Consider the following 18,113-nt stretch of genomic DNA (forward strand, 5'->3'; position numbering starts at 1 on the left):
TTCTCCCTCAGACTCTGTAGAGTGACTTGTTATCCTTGGTGATTTCAACTTACATCTCACTTCATCATATTCTCTCTTTGTCCCCCTATTCTCCCTTAATCTCTCCTTCTATAAAACTCCCCAACTCATATTGACGAACACCCCCTTGACCTTGCCATCTTACGTAACCTCACTGCTCTCAGCACATCAGTCACAGTGACCCGCTTGACAGGCACCACATCCGTAAACATTCACTCCCTCCACAACTGATGCACGGTAGCAACAGTGTGTACCATCTACAAGATGCACCGCAGGAATTCACCAAGGCTCCTTAGACGGCACCTTCCAAACCCACGACCACTACCATCTAGAGAGACAAGGGCAGCAGATAGATGGGAACACCACCACCAGGAAGCTCCCCTCCAAGCCACTCACCATCCTTACTTGGAAATATATCGCCGTCCCTTCACTGTTGCTGGGCCAAAATCCTGGAACTCCCTTCCTAACAGCACTGTGGGTGTACCTACACCACATAGTCTGCAGCAGTTCAAGGAGGCAGCTCAACACTACCTTCTCCAGGGCAACTAGGGATAGGCAATAAATACTGGGTCTTGTTCTCATCTGCCAAAGCTGCTTATTATTCTAGGATCACCCTGGAAAGCAAAGATAACTTGCAGCATCTTTTCCCTATAATAAACTGCTTTCTTAACAGTCTTGTCTTATCCACCCTCATCTCCAACAATGAATGTGAAGAATTCATTGGCCAGAATCTTCAGGTCGGTGTGCGGGGGTGGGCCCTGTTTGCCGGCGCATAAAATGACGCGCAGTGACGTCCGGCATGCTTCCCAATGTCACCGTGCGTCATTCAGATCTTCAGTTCAGCGGGCGCGCACCAGAGTCGGCTGCGCGCCCGCTGAACTGTCAAAGGCCTATTAAGGCCATTTAAATATCAATTAAAATACGTAATGGAGCTACTTAAGGTTGGCGGGCAGGCGAAGAGCCCAGGCGGCCTTCCCATTTATCTTGAAACCTCATCCACAGGCAGGATGAGGTTTCATGAAGTGTTTATAAATTGAATAAAACTTTTTATTAAAGTTTATTGACATGTCCCAGCTCATGTGACACAGTCACCTGAGGGGACATGTCTTAAATTTTTTATTTCTTTATTAAAATTTTGACAATCAAAGTAATCCCCCTGAGGCAGCCCTGTGCCTCAGGGAGATTTCTGCGCTCTTTCGCACGCATGCGCGGAAGAGTGCAGGCCCCAACTCAGCCTACTGCCCCCGCATAGGGAGCGCACAGCGCTTCTGGGTGCGCATCACACTGGGCGGGCCTTAATTGGCCTGCCCACATAAAATGGCGGTGCACAGCTGATTACGGGCTCCTGCCCGCTCCTGCTCAGGACCCCCCGACGGGGAGAAAATTCTCCCCATAGACTTCTTTGTTACTAAGATTGACAATCTGATCGGCTGCCTCTACCACTTCCCCCCGACCATTGTTTCTCTAGCCCTCCAGTTAAACCTCCTTTGAGTTCCCCCTACCCTAGCCCTGAATATGCATCTTTCTCTAGTTTTTCTATCTAATGCATGCCCTTTCCAAGCACCTCTTGTCTATGAAACCTACCTTCTGCTCACTTGACCCCATTTCCACTAAACTGTTGACCACCAAACATTCTTTGCTGGCTCCCATCTTAGCTGATATTGTTAATGGTTTTCTCTCTACATGTACTGTCCTACTCTCCTTCAGATGTGCAGTATTAACCCTCTCCTCAAAAAAAGACTCTCGACCACTTCCATTCTTGCAAACTAAGGTTCCTTATCCAGTCTCCATTTACTTTCCAAAGTCCTTGAACTTTTTGTTGCCTTCCAAATCCTTGCCATCTTCCCTTGAACTCTATGGTTGAAATTTTCTGGCCCCATTGGTGTTGGACATCATGGGGGGCCTGGGGGGAAGGACGGTGACAATATGGTGAGCAGGCCAAAAATCAGTTTCACGCCACCATGAAACCAGTTTGCAATCATCCGCTCCACCTGTCAATGACGGGCTGCATTATCCGCCATCACATATTGGGGAGGTCATTTCAATACATTTGCATCTAATTATAAGTCCTGCTCACCAGAATCATCCCCCCCCAACGCTGGATCATCCAGGCACATTTCACAACTGTACTTAAGCGACATGCGTCTAGTGAGCTGCACTTCACTCGGGACTTCGAGGTTTGTTTGCCTAACTTGCTTTGGGCAGCACTCACAGTCATCAGCGCCAGGCTTCACAGGCAGCACCACATCACTTTTAGGGGGGCTCACGGGCAGGTCTGTACCTACCAGACCAGCCATAAGGTGGGGATGGCTTTTCAACGGTCGCAGGGCTAGGGATTGCTTGGGGAAGGGGGAGAAGTGACCTCAGGCAAGGGAAGAGGCTGCAGGGTGAGGGCCACACTGGGGAAGGAAGTGTGTGGAGGCACATTTTGATCTGTGTAAGTAGACTCAAGATGATGAGGGCTGAGGAGGCAGTCTCCAGCAGAGATGAGGCCAGATGGAGACGTGAGGGTGTGTGTGAGAGAGTGAGTGGTGATGCCTCTTCAGCTGGTAGTGAGTGAGATGCCAGTGAATGTGTGAATTTAGAGTGATAAGATGGTTGCCTTACCCTGGCGGCATGGATGAGATCATTCATCCCTTTTCTGCAAGGGATGGTTGACCTCTTGTGTGCAGCGTTGGCACTGACCATTTCTGCTGCTGCCTCCCAAGCTGGTATGGTGAGACTGATGGGCCTCCTGCAGTCAGAGCGGAGGTAGTGGACATCACAATGGACCTCCATGGCATCCAGAAGGCGTCCCAGTGATGCGTCATTGAATCAGGGGGCTGCACTCTTCTTGGCTTTTGGGGCCATGTCTTCACTGGAGCAGTCCTGGGCTTCAAGCACTGAAAAGTGTGCATGCGGCTGCAGTTTAAATATGGTGCCCTGCGTGAGGAAGTGGCAAGATAACGACGTGGTGGGCAAAACGAAGTTCACCTGGCAGCAAGACAGCATTGTTCCTGTGGCTGCATAATTAATGAGGCAGGAATGGGACAATACGGTACAAAAAACTGCCATTTTGGCTGGCAGCTAAAATGACTTTTTTCCTGCCCGCTACTGCGCTTTGTGCAAATCTCGGACAATTCTGCCCTTTGTTTGAATCCCTCCAAGCAAATTTCTGTCACTACCACAGTACTGAAACAGCCCTCATCAAATTCAGATAGCATCCCATTTGGCTGTGACCATGGTAAACTATCCCTCTTCGTGCTCTTCAACTGTGTTCAGTCTTTGACATGGCTAACCACCTCTTCCAATGCCTTTCCACCATCATCCAGCTGGGTGGAATTGCACTTGTCTGGTTTCCTTCTTATCTATCTAATTAAAGCCATAGAATCCTATTTCTCATTTATGTGCTACCACTCCGCAACATCATTCATAAACACAATGTCAATTTCCACATATATGCTGATGGCACTCAGATTTACCTCACCACTAACTCTCTCAACCCCTCCATTGCCTATAAATTGTCTGACCAATTGTCCAACATCTAGCACTGGATGAGCAGAAAGTTCCTCCAACTAAATATTGGGAAAACTGAAAACATCGTTTTCAGGCCACAACTGCCCCCATCCACAAACTCCATCCCTAGCCACCTACTACCTCCCTCTCCCTTACAACTAGTTTTAATACATTTTTAAAATATACTACTTATCCAAGTTATCTCTCTACCCTTTATGTTGGGTAGTCCCACCTAGCATAACATGTAAACTCATTGATGTTCTCAGCTGAAAGAGGGAGGTGGGTAGTATGTTTCGAAGACTGTCAAGGATCTTCAAAATATGTTACTGGTGAATGCTGGTTCTGCCTCTGATTATTTCTCCCTTTCTGAGAAAGTACTAAGCTTCTGCTTAGTGCTGCCCATAGAAATAAGTTGCTGAGATCAGAATCTTCGTGATTTGGAGGGCTGAGGCTACACATAGGTCCTCTGTGAAGTGCACAACCATTCCATTTCCTCTTCTTCTTAATTCCTTTACTTCTGACTTAACTTACACTGTGGTTTATTTAATTTTCAGCGTCTTCATACAAACATTTTTTAATTTCTAATTTCATTTTTTTGTTTCTTTTATTTTACACGAGAGAAGCCCTTAGCAACTCTCCATCTGTATTTTCTCCCTCCTGTTTTAGGATGTACTGAGCCTTCACTCTGGATCTCTCACAGCAAGATAGTTGCAAGATACTGCCGCTGCTATCAGCTGTCATTCCCTGGTACTGTGCAGGTATTCCAAGGCCACTGTAGTCTGCCGCTTTTCGTTTTCTTGAAGAGCAGCTTCATGCTATTTCTGATCTGCTCTTGTTTGTCAGTCAATTCCCCACATCCTTGTCTGTAATTGTGAAAGAGCTATCACTGGCTGTCACAGGACTGCCATAAATGTGACAGGAATAGCTTTTAAGGAAACTCAAACTGACAAACTCTGGAAATTTCAAATCAACCCACACAGAACATTTTAAACAAAAGACAGAATCAGACACCCAGACACAGAGACCATCTGAAACTTTGTTAAAATTCCTACTTTAGCAAATCACTAAGGGTTTAAAGTAGCACGTGGAAAAGTGGTGCTCACAATTTTTGAGTTGTGTGAGTTTCAAACCCTTATGCCTGAGCATATAAACATGCATTAGCAAATCAAAATGAAGTAGGCTATTGCAGATATGCTTTTTGAAAAGGAACATAGGATACTGCATAACATCTAGTTCCTAAAAGTTCTGTTTAGGAGCTTTTTAAAGTTTTATGTTCACAGAGTTTCATACCTATATTTGGTTAGCGCATTGTTGGTTATCAGGGTACTTATTGTGACGAGGCTGATAATTTTTATGATAAATTGTTATATTTACTTGACAGGTATTAAATCTTCATGAAAAATTCTATAAATATTGGGAAAAGTATGTACTTTCTGTAAGTGCATAATTGCTTTTTGGTTTTTCAAGCACTACATTAAAAAAATACTAATCAGCAGGGTCCTTTGCAGGTTTACTTTATTTAATTTCTTCAGTGATTTAAGTTTTTCTCTATTATTCTATGCTGTATATCTGTGACATTGAAAATTTAACTTGTTGAGCTAGTTAGATTTATTGAAATTACATATTCATGCTTTTTATCCCATTGGTAATATTGCAGAACCAGCAACATTCTTAAGTTATCATTGTTTAGGGAAAGTGTTGATCAGGTCTTCAATAGAAATGATTACTGAGTGCAAATACTAGATTAATCTTGGAGAAGGTATGTGCACATGTTATGAGAAATGTTTGTTGAGATTACCAGCTTTTCCATGAAAGGGGCATCAGTCCTGTTATGATGTCACCTGACAAATAATAATTAAACTCTTTAGTTAATTTTAGTTAAATTGTCTAAAAGTACTGGTGGAATTATAAACTATGTGTTGTCCATTAGTATTGAACCATTTTATGTTAATTTGGTGTTTTGGGTCAGTTTTTGTTAGGTTCAGTTCAAGCCCTGGATTCCCAGTGGAGGTTGATGCAAATACCAGCATCTTCCAGCTTAAGGAGGCAGTTGCTAAGAGACAAGGAGTTCCAATTGACCAGTTGTGCGTGATCTTTGCTGGAAAGGAGCTGAGGAATGACTTGACACTGCAGGTAGGTCCCTCTTGGATTTTTCTTTAGCTTCTGGGAGGCTGCCAACGCTGTGGTTCACAGCTCTAATAATGCCTATCTGACATTCAGATCTCAGGTGTCATAGAATAAACAGTAACTAGGGATTTCTTGAACTTTATTCAGTGCAGCTTCATTAATTCTGACCTTCTTAATTATGCAGCAAAAGTGTAAGTAAGGGCAAGAGACAAGTCTGCACTAATTGAGCAAATGTTTGCTGTCTGGGTGAGTTAGTTGTCCATCGCTGTACTTCCTTTTCTTTTGTATTCTCTTTTTTCACATTCTTATTTTACATATTTTTCTCAATTATTGGGACAAGAGGATGTGAATGCAGTATAATGCCACTGCCATAATGTCAGGAGCGAATGACCCAAGTGTGGCCCCTGGAGGCAAATAAATGGTCCTGCTTTCTGGAGATAATTGGCAAATTAAATATGTGAAACAAATGTGTCTGAAATCTTCTTTATCTCTTTTCACAGAATTTTCTAAAGTTTATGGAAAAGAGATGGATTTGATTTTTCTTTTTTTGTTATCTTTGATTTGCTATTATTGTTATGGAACCTCTTGTATTTTTATCATAAGTGAATGGATGTTGATCTATAAATGATCTAAGCATAACTAAAACTTGGTCACTCATTAACCACTGAACTGGTCATGTGGGATGATTGTAACCTCAGTTTTGATTGGCTGTTTATTGCAATCAAGACTTTCTGGTGCTTTTTGAAAGGCTGCCCTGCTGGGGAACAGATCCAGGTGCTGTTTGTTGCCTTACTTAATTATTGCCTTTGAGAGAAGGGAGAAAACTGAGCGAAAGAAAGGGAGAGAACCATCTTTGAATAATTTTCTGCTTGACACTTGGACATCTAAAAGGTTGAGAGAGAAAATGACATAAAAATTGTGGAAGCAGAACAATTCGTTACTTTCTTAAAAAAATAAAAGTTTGCATTGAGAAAGGGATTGTGGGGACGTGACGGGCTTGTTGAACACTGAAGGAAACTATTTTGCATTCCTATGTGGATTGCACATTACTACTCTGGTTATTGTACCATGGCCAAAATTACATATAGAGGAGCTCTTCTATATTGCTACATCTACATGTTGGGGGAATGTTGCAATTAGTCTTTTAGTAGTACAGAACTTGAATATTGCTGAAAAAGAGACATGCTATCTAAGCTTTTCATCTTGCACTGATCAGGATAGCTCGCAAGAAATTACCAAACTGTAATGGGGGAACAACAATTTATACTGCATGAGAAAAAAGTGACGATTGGTTGGCAAGTGGAGTCTGATTGGTGGAGATGTTGCCATGGAAAATGCAGCATGGAGCAGTTAGCAGCCCAGCTTTGTCCAAATTCAAACCATGCAGGTCAACTCTGATTGGTTAAGGATTTGCCCCGGGGAATAAGCCAGGGAATGACTGTTCCCTAAGCTTTAGTTTAGGTGGAAAAAGGTGTAAAGTGTGCACATGTTCCTTCTGTCTGCAAAGGATAGAGCCCTGTGTGTGAAAAATGTGGCTTCTAGCATGCGTAAGTGACTATACTGTGAGCCTGCCTAACAATCTTAAATTGGGTTTCCAGTGTAGTTCTTAGCACAATCAGGATTGTTTAGCAGGTGTTATCCAATTGCAGAATTACACCTAATTTTGGGCACTACAGGCGGAATTTTCCCCTCCAGCCTACGGCGGGTTTCATGATGAGCGGGACTGGAAAATTTGGAGGTCAAAAATCGGAAACTTGTTGTCGGGAAAACAGTTTGGAATTTTCCCCTCATCACCTTCATGGTAGGCTGATGGCAGGATGGGTTTCCCACTGATCCATGCCAGGAATGCCATTTGCATGCGTTCCCATGTCATGAATGCTCATTAAAAACGCCATTCGCTGGAATCACATAGCCCCACACAATCTAGTGCCATGTCAGTAGGAACTTAGACCGGTTTGGAACGCAGTATCAACCCTCACTTTGCTCGGGGTGAGTGCAACGTGCAAAGCCTATCTGCAAGAGCATCGCTCCGGCTTCTCAACAATGCCAGTGAGATGCCACACTGGTGGGGATGTAGGGTTGCTCTGCTCACTGGCTTCCTTTGTTTTCTGGGAGGGTGTCTTCTGTAGGGCTAGGTAGGGCCACATTCAAGATGAGACCAGCATTGTGACCAGGGTCGGGGGGGAGGGGAAGATGGAGACATGGGGGGCAGTGGGCAATGGTGGGGTTGGAGGGGGGGCATGGATGGAAGGCGGAGATATGGGGGGCGGCAATGGGCAATGGTGGAGTTGGTGAGGGGGAAGGAAGATGGAGACACGGGGGGCAATGGGCAATGGTAGAGTTGGGGGGGAAGGAAGATGGAGACAGGGGGGCAATGGACAATGGTGGGGTTGGAGGGGGGAAGGAAGATGACGGCAGGCAGAGTGGGGAAGCTGGAACACAGACACAGTAGGGGGTTGAATGATAACAGAACAGAACGAATTGGAGGGGATGCAGGCAGACTCCAGAATACGGGGTGGGGGGGGGTTCGGATGTATTAGTGTGGCACAAGAGGGTAAGGCTTGCACAGAGAGTCATGGAGGTGGGGGAGGGGAAAGGCCTGCACATGAGGGACGGGTTTCACAGAGACCCCAGGAAGGGAGGGAGAAGGGATACTATGTTGTCAGCAGTAAAGAATGAATGGGAGAGATCATTGAAAGGCAGTCATGGTAACCTTGTCTGCGGCCAAATAGTCAGGGTGCAAGAGTAAAGGCAGTCCTGGGGCTGTGTGGATGTCATAGTCAGGGTGTGAGAGTAAAGGCAGTCCTGGGGCTGAGTGGACCTCATGGTCAGGGTGTGAGAGTAAAGGCAGTCCTGGGGCTGTGTGGATGTCATAGTCAGGGTGCGAGAATAAAAGCAGTCCTGGGGCTTTGCGGGCCATGCTACAGGGCTATGCATGGCACGCACATTGTAGTCCACATCAGGGAGGGGCAAGGACTGTGTGCTCAATTGGGATAAGGCACACTTTGGCGTGCAGGGCGTGGTCATGGTCTTACTGTCATCGGCATGGGGTAGTCTGCCTTGGTACTGAGCTGCAGATGGGATGGTCAGGGTTAGGGGAGGCATCTGCAGCCTGTAAAGGGGGAAAACATAATACAGAGGGGGGTATTCAAAATTTTCCTGTGGAGGGGGGGATCTTCTCTGTACGTGACCATGCACACAGCCTCAAGCTGAGGAGGGTTGAGGTCCGTGAGGTCCACAATGGGCATTGGGACATCAACAGTTATGGGTTCAGGTGGGAGGGTTGGAATAGCGACCACAATTACTCTGGGATCCAGGATTACTGAGGGAGGCTGGAGAATAATGGGAGCAATCTCTACCTGCACAACATGGGGTTCCAGGAAGATTGGAGGGACAGTGACACTCACAGAAGGAGGATCGAAGCTGGGCTCATAGTAAAATCTTAATAACACCATCTTGCCAACACAAAGTAATGGCACAGTGGAAAAGAATCTGGACGGGAGTGGTCAGAGTCATTGTGGGAGGAGCTTGGGGCTGCACTCAGAATTTCAGGGGGCACCCTCAAACTGCTTGTGCTCAATACATTGAAATAGAGTCAGAGCTGACAGAAAAGAGGAAGACTCCCTTGAGAAGTTCCATTAGAGCCATTGCCTTTTTTTTAAAGAGAGACTGCAGGCGTAACTGGCTTCACATTGCGGTCGCTCCATTTGATCTTCAAAAGAGAGGTATGTGAGAATGTAAATGAGGGCAAGCCTATAGGAAGCACAGCTGCTGCATATGTATGTGCCAGATCATGAGTAAAAGCCTGTAATATGCTTGATCCAATTGGCATGGATCAGGGGCCAAAGGGCATTCACTCATTGCTGCAGTGAAAGTTGCAATAATAGATTGCAGGAGTTCCTCTGGTAAGGTCGCACATTTCACAATGTGTCCAAAGCTCTCACAAGTCCTGTGGGGTTGAGATGTAAAGTGTCAGGGTTGGCACCATGGGCAACTAGATATGTGAGTGTGCGTCTAATCTGCAAGGCTGTATCAGTGAAAAGCTATTAGCGCAGAACCAGTTCTGGGGCATGACATTGTCTTTCTGTGTGTGAATGGGAGGTCTACTATATCTGCCCAGTGAGAGGGCACCCCTATCAGTGCCCCTGAAGGTCACCGCTGTGCTCATTTTTTTTTGCCTGCGGGTCACTCCAGGGTTCCACAGGGGACCTATGTGACATCTCACAGTCCTCAGCACATAAATGTATCAAGGAGGTGACAGACGCCCTCCACCATAAGACTCATCATTGTGTGAACTTCACACTTGATGAAACTAATCAGGCTGCAAGATTTCAGGGGTTTGCAGATATCTCAGGCTTTCAATAGCACAAATGTGGCATTGTGTGCTGTATGGCAACAGCCCCTGATGTTCATTAACAGGAAAGAGTTCCACTCCATCAACGTTCAGCTGGTGTGCGATCATCAGAAGCACATCATCATGTTTGTGTCCGGTATCTCGGGAGCTGCTATGACTCATACATCTTGAGTTACTCCCAGGTGCCTCACGTGGTCGAAGGGCCACAGCGAATACAGGGATGGCTGCTTGCCATTAGGGGGTACCCACTCAAACGATGGCTCATAACATTAGTGCATTGTCCTCTGAGTCACTCGGAGCAGAAATACAATGAGATGCATAAAGCAACACAATCCATCATCGAGAAAACCATTTGTATCCTGAAGATGCGCTTCCAATGCATCTCACCACTCAGGTGGGTCTCTGCAGTACTCTCCACAGAGGGTGTCACACATCATTGTGGTGTATTGCGCCCTTCACAACCTGGTTCTTCAAAGGGAGGAATCCCTTGCCGATGGGAGACATGGAGGAGGCTGAAAGCTTCTTGGATGATGAAGAGCAGATGGACAGGAACCTGAATTGGAAGATGAGGGTCTGCTTCCACATGCAGTTGTCCCGAAGAAGCACGACAAGGAAGATGTGACTGTGACACACTGATAGCCATTCCTGGATGATTAAGGTACAGGCAACGGGACACATCCACATTCCTCCTGTCCCTTGCTGCCATGCTAGTAAACTGAGAGGCCTTTACAATCAGTGACATCGAGAGCAAACTCAGCATTCAGCCTTGCACCTTAAAACCTCATGATTCACTTGGCCTTATTCGTTAGAAAGATCAGTGGTGAACCCTCTATTAGTGTGCTCTGGGAAGTGCTTGTCGCTACAACGCAGATGCTGCATCAAAAGACTTGACGCAGTAGTCATTACCTTTATGAGGAGCTTTTTGCGGACGCTGAGATGCGTGCATGGTTGGAGAGGGCATCATGGCTGCAAATCTCGTGCTTTGGCATTACCAATGAAGGCAGCCTTCTCATTTGTAGACAATTATAGCTACCCGTCCAAGGCTAATGAGGACGCCTGACTCCATGTTGTCTTGTAAGGAGTATGGTTGCTAGCTCATTTTGCAGACGCTTCAGTAAAGAATTTCAAACATCTCCATGACATAACACAAGGGTGGAATAAGTATCACGAGTCAGCTACACGTCACATGAATGTGAGGCTCACAAAAGGAGGTGAGCACTGAGTAGGAGCATGGATCACCCTCGCAATAAGAGGGCACATAGGTGCAAATGCATAACACTTTCAAATGGCTACACCATTCTCATAAACAGCAAATGTATTTAAATGTATGCATATTTACAGTGATTGAACACCCATGACCCAGAAATAGTTTCAAAGCTTCTTAATTTTTCTAACCCTACCGCTACATTTAGGTGCATCCCTGACATCCGCAGCAGATGTAGAGGCAGGCAGCCTGTTGACTGATACGCCATGTTGTCTTTGATGACTTTGGTAGCCGTCCTCTAGAGGGTCGGAAGCTGAAGGACTCCGGCCTGCTTTGGGTGTCTTGTTGGAGAGCAGGTGCATCCTCCCTAGCTTGTAGAGCTTGAGGTGATGGGGTGACAGGGAGGATTAAGATCGGTTGGCTCTCTTGGGAGTCGCACAGATGGATGGCTTCGGGGTGTCCATCTGCTAGTCCTCCTCCCTGTTGGTGCCCGAGGGCCTCAGCCTGACTCCCTGAGGAGAAGGAGCACCTGGAGGGAAGTCAAGATGCCCTGCCACCCCTTCTCACCTAGCCACTGATGGATCCCACCAATGCCCACAGCACTGGAGTACAGGTCCGAGTGCAAATCTGGTAAGGTCTGCTGGACCAAGGTCTCCAACGCAGTTTCCACCCTTCCCATGGAGACCATGAGACGCTCACATGTCAAGAGCTTGCCATCAGACAGAACGTGGATGGACCCCTCCATCCTTCGCTCCAGTCTGTTGACTGCCTCGTGCACCTCTACCTGATTTTCTGCCACCTGTCATTGCATCTCCAGCATGTTTGACATGGTCATTTCCAGAAGTGCATCATCAGACTCAGACACAGCTGGTGCCTGTTTTTCAGCAGTCCTCTGGGTGCCAGAGACCTAGGTTATCACTGCCTCCAACTGTTGTGGAGACCTGTCAATGAGGTGTTCCCCAAAATGTGATCCCAAGCCTGCTCTATAACTAGGACCCACCGAGGTGTGTGTCTCTGAGCTGGTGTAGGGTGCAGGTGAATGCATTGATTGTTCTTAATGTAATGGCTCCTCAGCCTCCTCGTCTGAGGTAGCCTGGGGGCAGGGGCTTATGTTGGGCCTGGAGCTGTGTCTGGACCTGCTGGTGCCTGTAAGAGAGAGCAGATAGATTTAGTTCAGGAACAGACTGAATACAACATTTTAATTCACTCACTGAGAATGTCAGGATGCAATCAACTCATGGGTGGTTCATCCGTACTAGCTTGCTGGGTAAGGCCAATCTCACCTTCCCCATAGGAGTGGTCCCTCTCAACTCTGCAGCATCCTCCTCAAATTTCATGAGCTCTATGATATCAGCCCTCCCTCCTCCGGACTGGGATCTCTTCCTCTTGTGTTGCACAAGCTTGGCCTGGATGAAGACAAGTAGATGGAATGTGATGAGAAGAGATGGAGGAGCGGTTGGGGAGTATGCATGCCTACTGTGTGTGCTGTGTGGAGCCCTCCCCTGTAAGGGCTGAGGATGGAGTTTGTGCAGCATGATGGATGAGATGCTGGTGATGTTAAAGTGCCATGAGACAATCAATAGTAATGAGTCCCCTGCTAATACTGTGTGAGGTCCCAGAGCAATGTAACTCTTTGAGTGCATGGTGCCATTATGAGAATGTGAGATTGGAGTGAGGAGAAGGGTGACTTACCCTATGGAACGGATGAGATCATTCATCCTCTTCCTACACTGGACTGTGTTTCTAGGGTGGCTGACCAATGAGCTGACTGCCCTTGCTATAGCCTCCCAGGCAAGCAAGGTGAGGTCGCTGGGCTTTCTTGAGCCATCCCTGGGGTAGAGGATAGCCCTGTGCTGCCACATGTCATTTATTGGTGCCTCTAGGGAGTCATTATTAAACTTTGGAGCAGCGCTCTTCTTTGCTGCAGCCATTTTGAGACGTCTTCTTCTTAAAGCTGGGCTGGAGAGAGTGAGGGTGGTGTTTAAATATGACGTCCGAACCTTCAACCCCATTAGGTGATGGCAGGGTGGGTGAATCAGTTCCCGACCCACCACACGATTCGGAGAGAAACTCTCCAATGCATAATTAATGAGCTTCCGAGCATGAAATCAGGTGCAAATTCCTGCCACATTGCCCAACGGGAAACCTGCTCGCCACCACACTTAGTCTCAAAAATGGAAAATTCCACCCTATGTTTTGAGTTTTGCAAGCATGGGCATATTTCTGATATGTAGAGGGTATGTTTACTATATTTGAATTCGCAGCTGCATGTACGAACTTCCTTACACACCTTAATGGACTTCATCCTGTGCTCAAATTCAGCTTTGAAATGAGCCAGTCAAACAAGCTCCCTTTCTTCAAAGTGTAAGTTGAGAAATCTGCCAATGGGTTCTCTCCTACTGTCTACCGCAAGCCTACCTTCACTGGTCAATATATATGTTGGGATTCCTACAGTTGCACGTGCTATAAGATTGGCATTACTGGCAATCTCATAAGTTGGGCCCGAGCCATTTGCCCACCATGCAAGTCTGATGCTGAACTAGGGCGCATCAAAGCCATCCTGTGGGATAATGGCTACCCTGGTCAGATCATTGCTTCCTGCATACCGCACAAACTCATGAATGAGCCTGGGGCTGACACTTTCAGTTCTGAAAAGTGCCCAGTCTACCTCAGATTACCCTGGAAGAGTAAGGTGTTTCAAAAATTTGAACAACAGATGAAGCCAGCCACTGCACACTGTTACAATGTAGTAGCAAAGCAAGTAAAACACTAGTAAAGAGGAGAATTCACATCTCTCACTACTTTATCTACCTTCATCAACACTTCTATTACACACAGTCCAAATGCACCACCATTGTTGCAGGTGTTCCTTATCTGAATTTGACATATTTCAAATAAAATAATTGCGTTGGTTCAATAATAAAGAAGCCCCTGTATCAACCAAATGCATCTGGCAATTGCTGTTTCTGTGATGTTCACTCCTGGCTATATCGCTGACATAAAATATATAAAGAACTGCTTTGGATATGTCTGGTGTGTACATCTCCTGAGGATCACTAGATAAATCCAGTGCAATTTAGTTTACCTTACATCACATTTAATAGTGAAACAGCCATTGATGCAGAAAAAAAACAGGAAAATAATCCTGCTCTAGTAGGTATTGTATCTTAATCCCCTTGTGATATCAAACCATGGTTATTCAAAAGGATATAAATTCATCTTGGGTAGTAGCACAAAATGGGCAGCATCAAATCAGTCTGATATTCAGTTCCATTGACTTTGATAGAATTGAATACCAAGCTGGATGTATAACAGGCATTATATGCGAGAAGTGGGATCCCCAAGATGAGCCTCTATCTCAAAATACTTTCAAAATATTTTGCTCTTAAGAATAAAATACTGCAAATTATAGTTACCACTTAGAAAGATTTCCAGACCATGGTATTTTTGATACTTGATACTGATGTCCATTTGGGCAACAGCATAATCTGTTTGAACAGTACACCTGTAAAAATATAACAAACCCAGACTGCAGGACAGAGGAGCAATATATTCCTGAGCAAGTTAATTGAGTTGAGTGAACCACAGATGGATTTTTAAAAAATTTATTCTTTCACAGGATCTGGGTATTGCTGGCTAGGCCAGCATTTATTGCCCATCCCTAACTGTCCTTGATAAGGTTGTTGTGAGCCGCCTTCTTGAACAGCTGCAATCGATGAAGTGTAGGTACAGCTATGGTGCTGTTAGGAAGGGAGTTCCAGGATTTTAACCCAGCTACAGTTAAGGAACAGCGATATAGTTCCAAGTTAGGATGATGATGTTTGTCTTGGAGGGGAACTTGGAGGTAGCACTGTTCCCATGCATCTGCTGTCCTGTCCTTCTATGTGGTAGAGGTCGTGGGTTTGGAAGGTGCTGTCGTAGGGCCCTTGGTGAGTTGCTGCAGTGCATCTTGTAGATGGTACACACTGCTGCCACTATGTGGCAGTGGTGGGTGGAGTGAATGTTGAAGCTGGTGGATGGAGTGTCCTGTCCTAGATGATGTCAAGCTTTTTGACGTTGTTGGAGCTGCACTCAATAAGGCAAGTGGAGAGTATTTTACCAAATTCCTGACTTGTGCCTTATAGATGATAGACAGGCTTTGTGGAGACAGGAAGTGAATTCCTTGTCGCATAATTCCCAGCCTCTGACCTGCTCTTGTAGCTGTAGTATTTGTGAGGCTGGTCCAATTCAGTTTCTGGTCAACCTCCAGGATGTTGATAGTGGGGGATGCAATGGTAATGCCAGTGAATGTCAAGGGAAAATGGTTAGATTCTCTCATGTTAGAGATGGTCATTGCCTGGCACTTGTGGTGTGAATATTACTTCCATTTATCCGACCAAGTCTGAATGTTGTCCAAGTCTTGCTGCATATAGACACAGACGGCTTCAGTATCTGAGGAGTCGCAAATGGTGCTTCACTTTACGCAATCATCAGTGAACATCCCCACTTCTGACCTTATGATGGAGGGATCATTGATGAAGCAGCTAAAGGTAGTTGGGCCTAGAATACTGACAACACAGGACACAGTACTACCCTGAGGAACTCCTGCAGCGATGTCCAGGGACTGAGATATTGACCTCCAACAAGCACAATCACCTTCCTTTGTGCTAGATATGACCCCAACCAGTGGAGAGTTTTCCTCCTGATTCTCACTGACTTCAGTTTTGCTAAGGCTTATTGTTACCACACTCGGTCAAATGCTACCCTGATGTCAAGGGCAGTCACTCTGGCCTCATCTCAGGAGTTCTGCTCTAGTGAGGCTGTAATGAGGTCAGGAGCCAAGTGACCCAGGCAGAACCCAAACTAAGTGTCAGCGAGCAGGTTATTGCTGAGTAAGAGCCGCTTGATAGCACTGTCGATGACCCCTTCCATCACTTTGCTGATGATCGAGAGTAGGCTGATGGGGTGGTAATTGGCCAGGCTGGATTTGTCCTGCTTTTTGTGGACAGGGCATACCTGGATAACCTGGACAAGTTTTCACATTGCCCAGTAGATGCCAGTGTTGTAGCTCTTCTGGAACATCTTGACTAAGGGCACAGCTAGTTCTAGAGTACAAGTCTTTAGTACTACATCTGGAATGTTGTCAGGGCCCATTGCCTTTACAGTATCCAGCACCTTCAGCTGTTTCTTGATATCATGTGGAGTGCATCGAATTGGCTGAAGACTGGCATCCATGATGCTGGGCACCTCAGGAGGAGTCCAAGATGGATCATCCACTCGGTACTTCTGGCTGAAGATTGTTGCAAATGCTTCAGCCCTGTTTTTTGCACTGATGTTCTTGGCTCACCCATCATCGAGGATGGGGATATTTTTGAACCTCCTCCTCCAGTTAATCGTTTAATTCCCCATTTACTGGATGAAGTAAGACTGCAGAGCCTAGATCTGATCTGATGGTTGTGGGATTGCTTAGCTCTGTCTATTGCATGCTTACTTCTGCTGTTTGGCATGCAAGTAGTCCTGTGTTATAGCTTCACCAGGTTGACACCTCATTTTTATGTATGCCTGGTGCTGCTCCTTGCATGCCCTCCTGCACTTTCATTGAACCAGGGTGATTCCCTGACTTGATGGTAATGGTAGAGTGGAAGATATGTCAGACTCTGAAGTTACAGATTGTGGTTGAATACAATTGTGCTGCTGCTGATGGCCCACAGTGCCTCATGGATACCCAGTTTTTGAGTTGCTAGATCTGTTTGAAATCTATCCCATTTAGCATGGTGGTAGTGCCACACAACACAATGGAGGGTATCCTCAATGTGAAGACGGGACATTGTCTCCACAGGACTGTAGGGTGGTCATTCCTACCAACAATGTCATGGACAGATGCATCTGCGACAGATAGATTGGTGAAGATGAGGTCAAGTTGTTTTTTTCCCCTCTTGTTAGTTCCCTCACCACCTGCCGCAGTCCTAGTCTAGCACTTATGTTCTTCAGGACTAGACCAGTTTGATCAGTAGTGGTGCTACTGAGGCACTCATGGTGATGGACATATAAGTGTGCCACCCAGAGAACATTCTGTTCCCTTGCCACTCCCAAGTGTTTCTTCCAAGTGGTGTTCAACATGGTGGAGAACTGATTCGTCAACTGGGGAAAGGCGGGCAGAGGGTGGCGGCGGTGCAGCAGGTGGCTTCCTTGCTGAAGTTTGACCTGGTGCGATGAGACTTACTGGGGTCCGGACTCAATATTGAAGACTTCAAGGGCAACTCCCTCCTGACCATGTACCATTGTACTGCCACCTCTGGGATGGTGATGATGGTGCCTGGGACATAGCCAGACTCACAGAATCATACCTTACAGATAATGTCAGGCTGTTGCTTGACTAATCTGTGGGACAGCTCTCCCAATTTTGGCATAAGACCCCAGATGTTAGTCTGGAGTTCTTTGCAGGGTTGACAAGGCTGGGTGTGCTGTTGTCTTTTCAGTGCCTAGATAGATGTCAGGTGGTCTGTCTGGTTTCATTTCTTTTTGACTTTGTAGCAATTTGACTCAACTGAGTGCTTTCTAGGCCATTTCAGAGGGCATTTAAGAGTCAAACACATTTCTGTGGGTCTGGAGTCACATGTAGGCTAGACCAGGTAAGCATAGCAGGTTTCCTTCCCCAAAGAGCATTAGTGAACCAGATAGGTTCTTACGACAATAATTTCATGGTCTAAGACTAGCCTTTAATTCCAGATTTTTAGAAATTGAATTTAAATTCCACCAGCTGCCGTGGTGGGATTTGAACATCTGCCCCCATTAATAGTCTAGTGAAATTACCACCATGCCATTGGCTCCCCACTAAGCAGAAATGGTGTCACTATTGGAGGAGATGGCAATACAGGGAATTCATGTGGGGTTCCATCCCATGTGTCAGGTAGTGGCAGCAGCACCATTATAACC

General features: G+C 46.0%; 1 protein-coding gene across 3 annotated transcripts in view; it reads left to right on the top strand.

The window, feature by feature from the left end:
- prkn (parkin RBR E3 ubiquitin protein ligase) overlaps nt 1-18,113 on the top strand; it is a 1,436,175-nt gene that overhangs the window by 230,912 nt on the left and 1,187,150 nt on the right. For all 3 annotated transcript variants that reach the window (XM_078556736.1, XM_078556737.1, XM_078556738.1), the window contains exon 2: nt 5,483-5,646. In XM_078556736.1, coding sequence (XP_078412862.1) covers nt 5,483-5,646 — 164 coding nt within the window. The remainder of the gene's footprint in view (nt 1-5,482; nt 5,647-18,113) is intronic.

This window comes from Cetorhinus maximus, chromosome 14 (genome assembly GCF_964194155.1).
Source record: "Cetorhinus maximus chromosome 14, sCetMax3.hap1.1, whole genome shotgun sequence".
Taxonomy (NCBI): domain Eukaryota; kingdom Metazoa; phylum Chordata; class Chondrichthyes; order Lamniformes; family Cetorhinidae; genus Cetorhinus; species Cetorhinus maximus.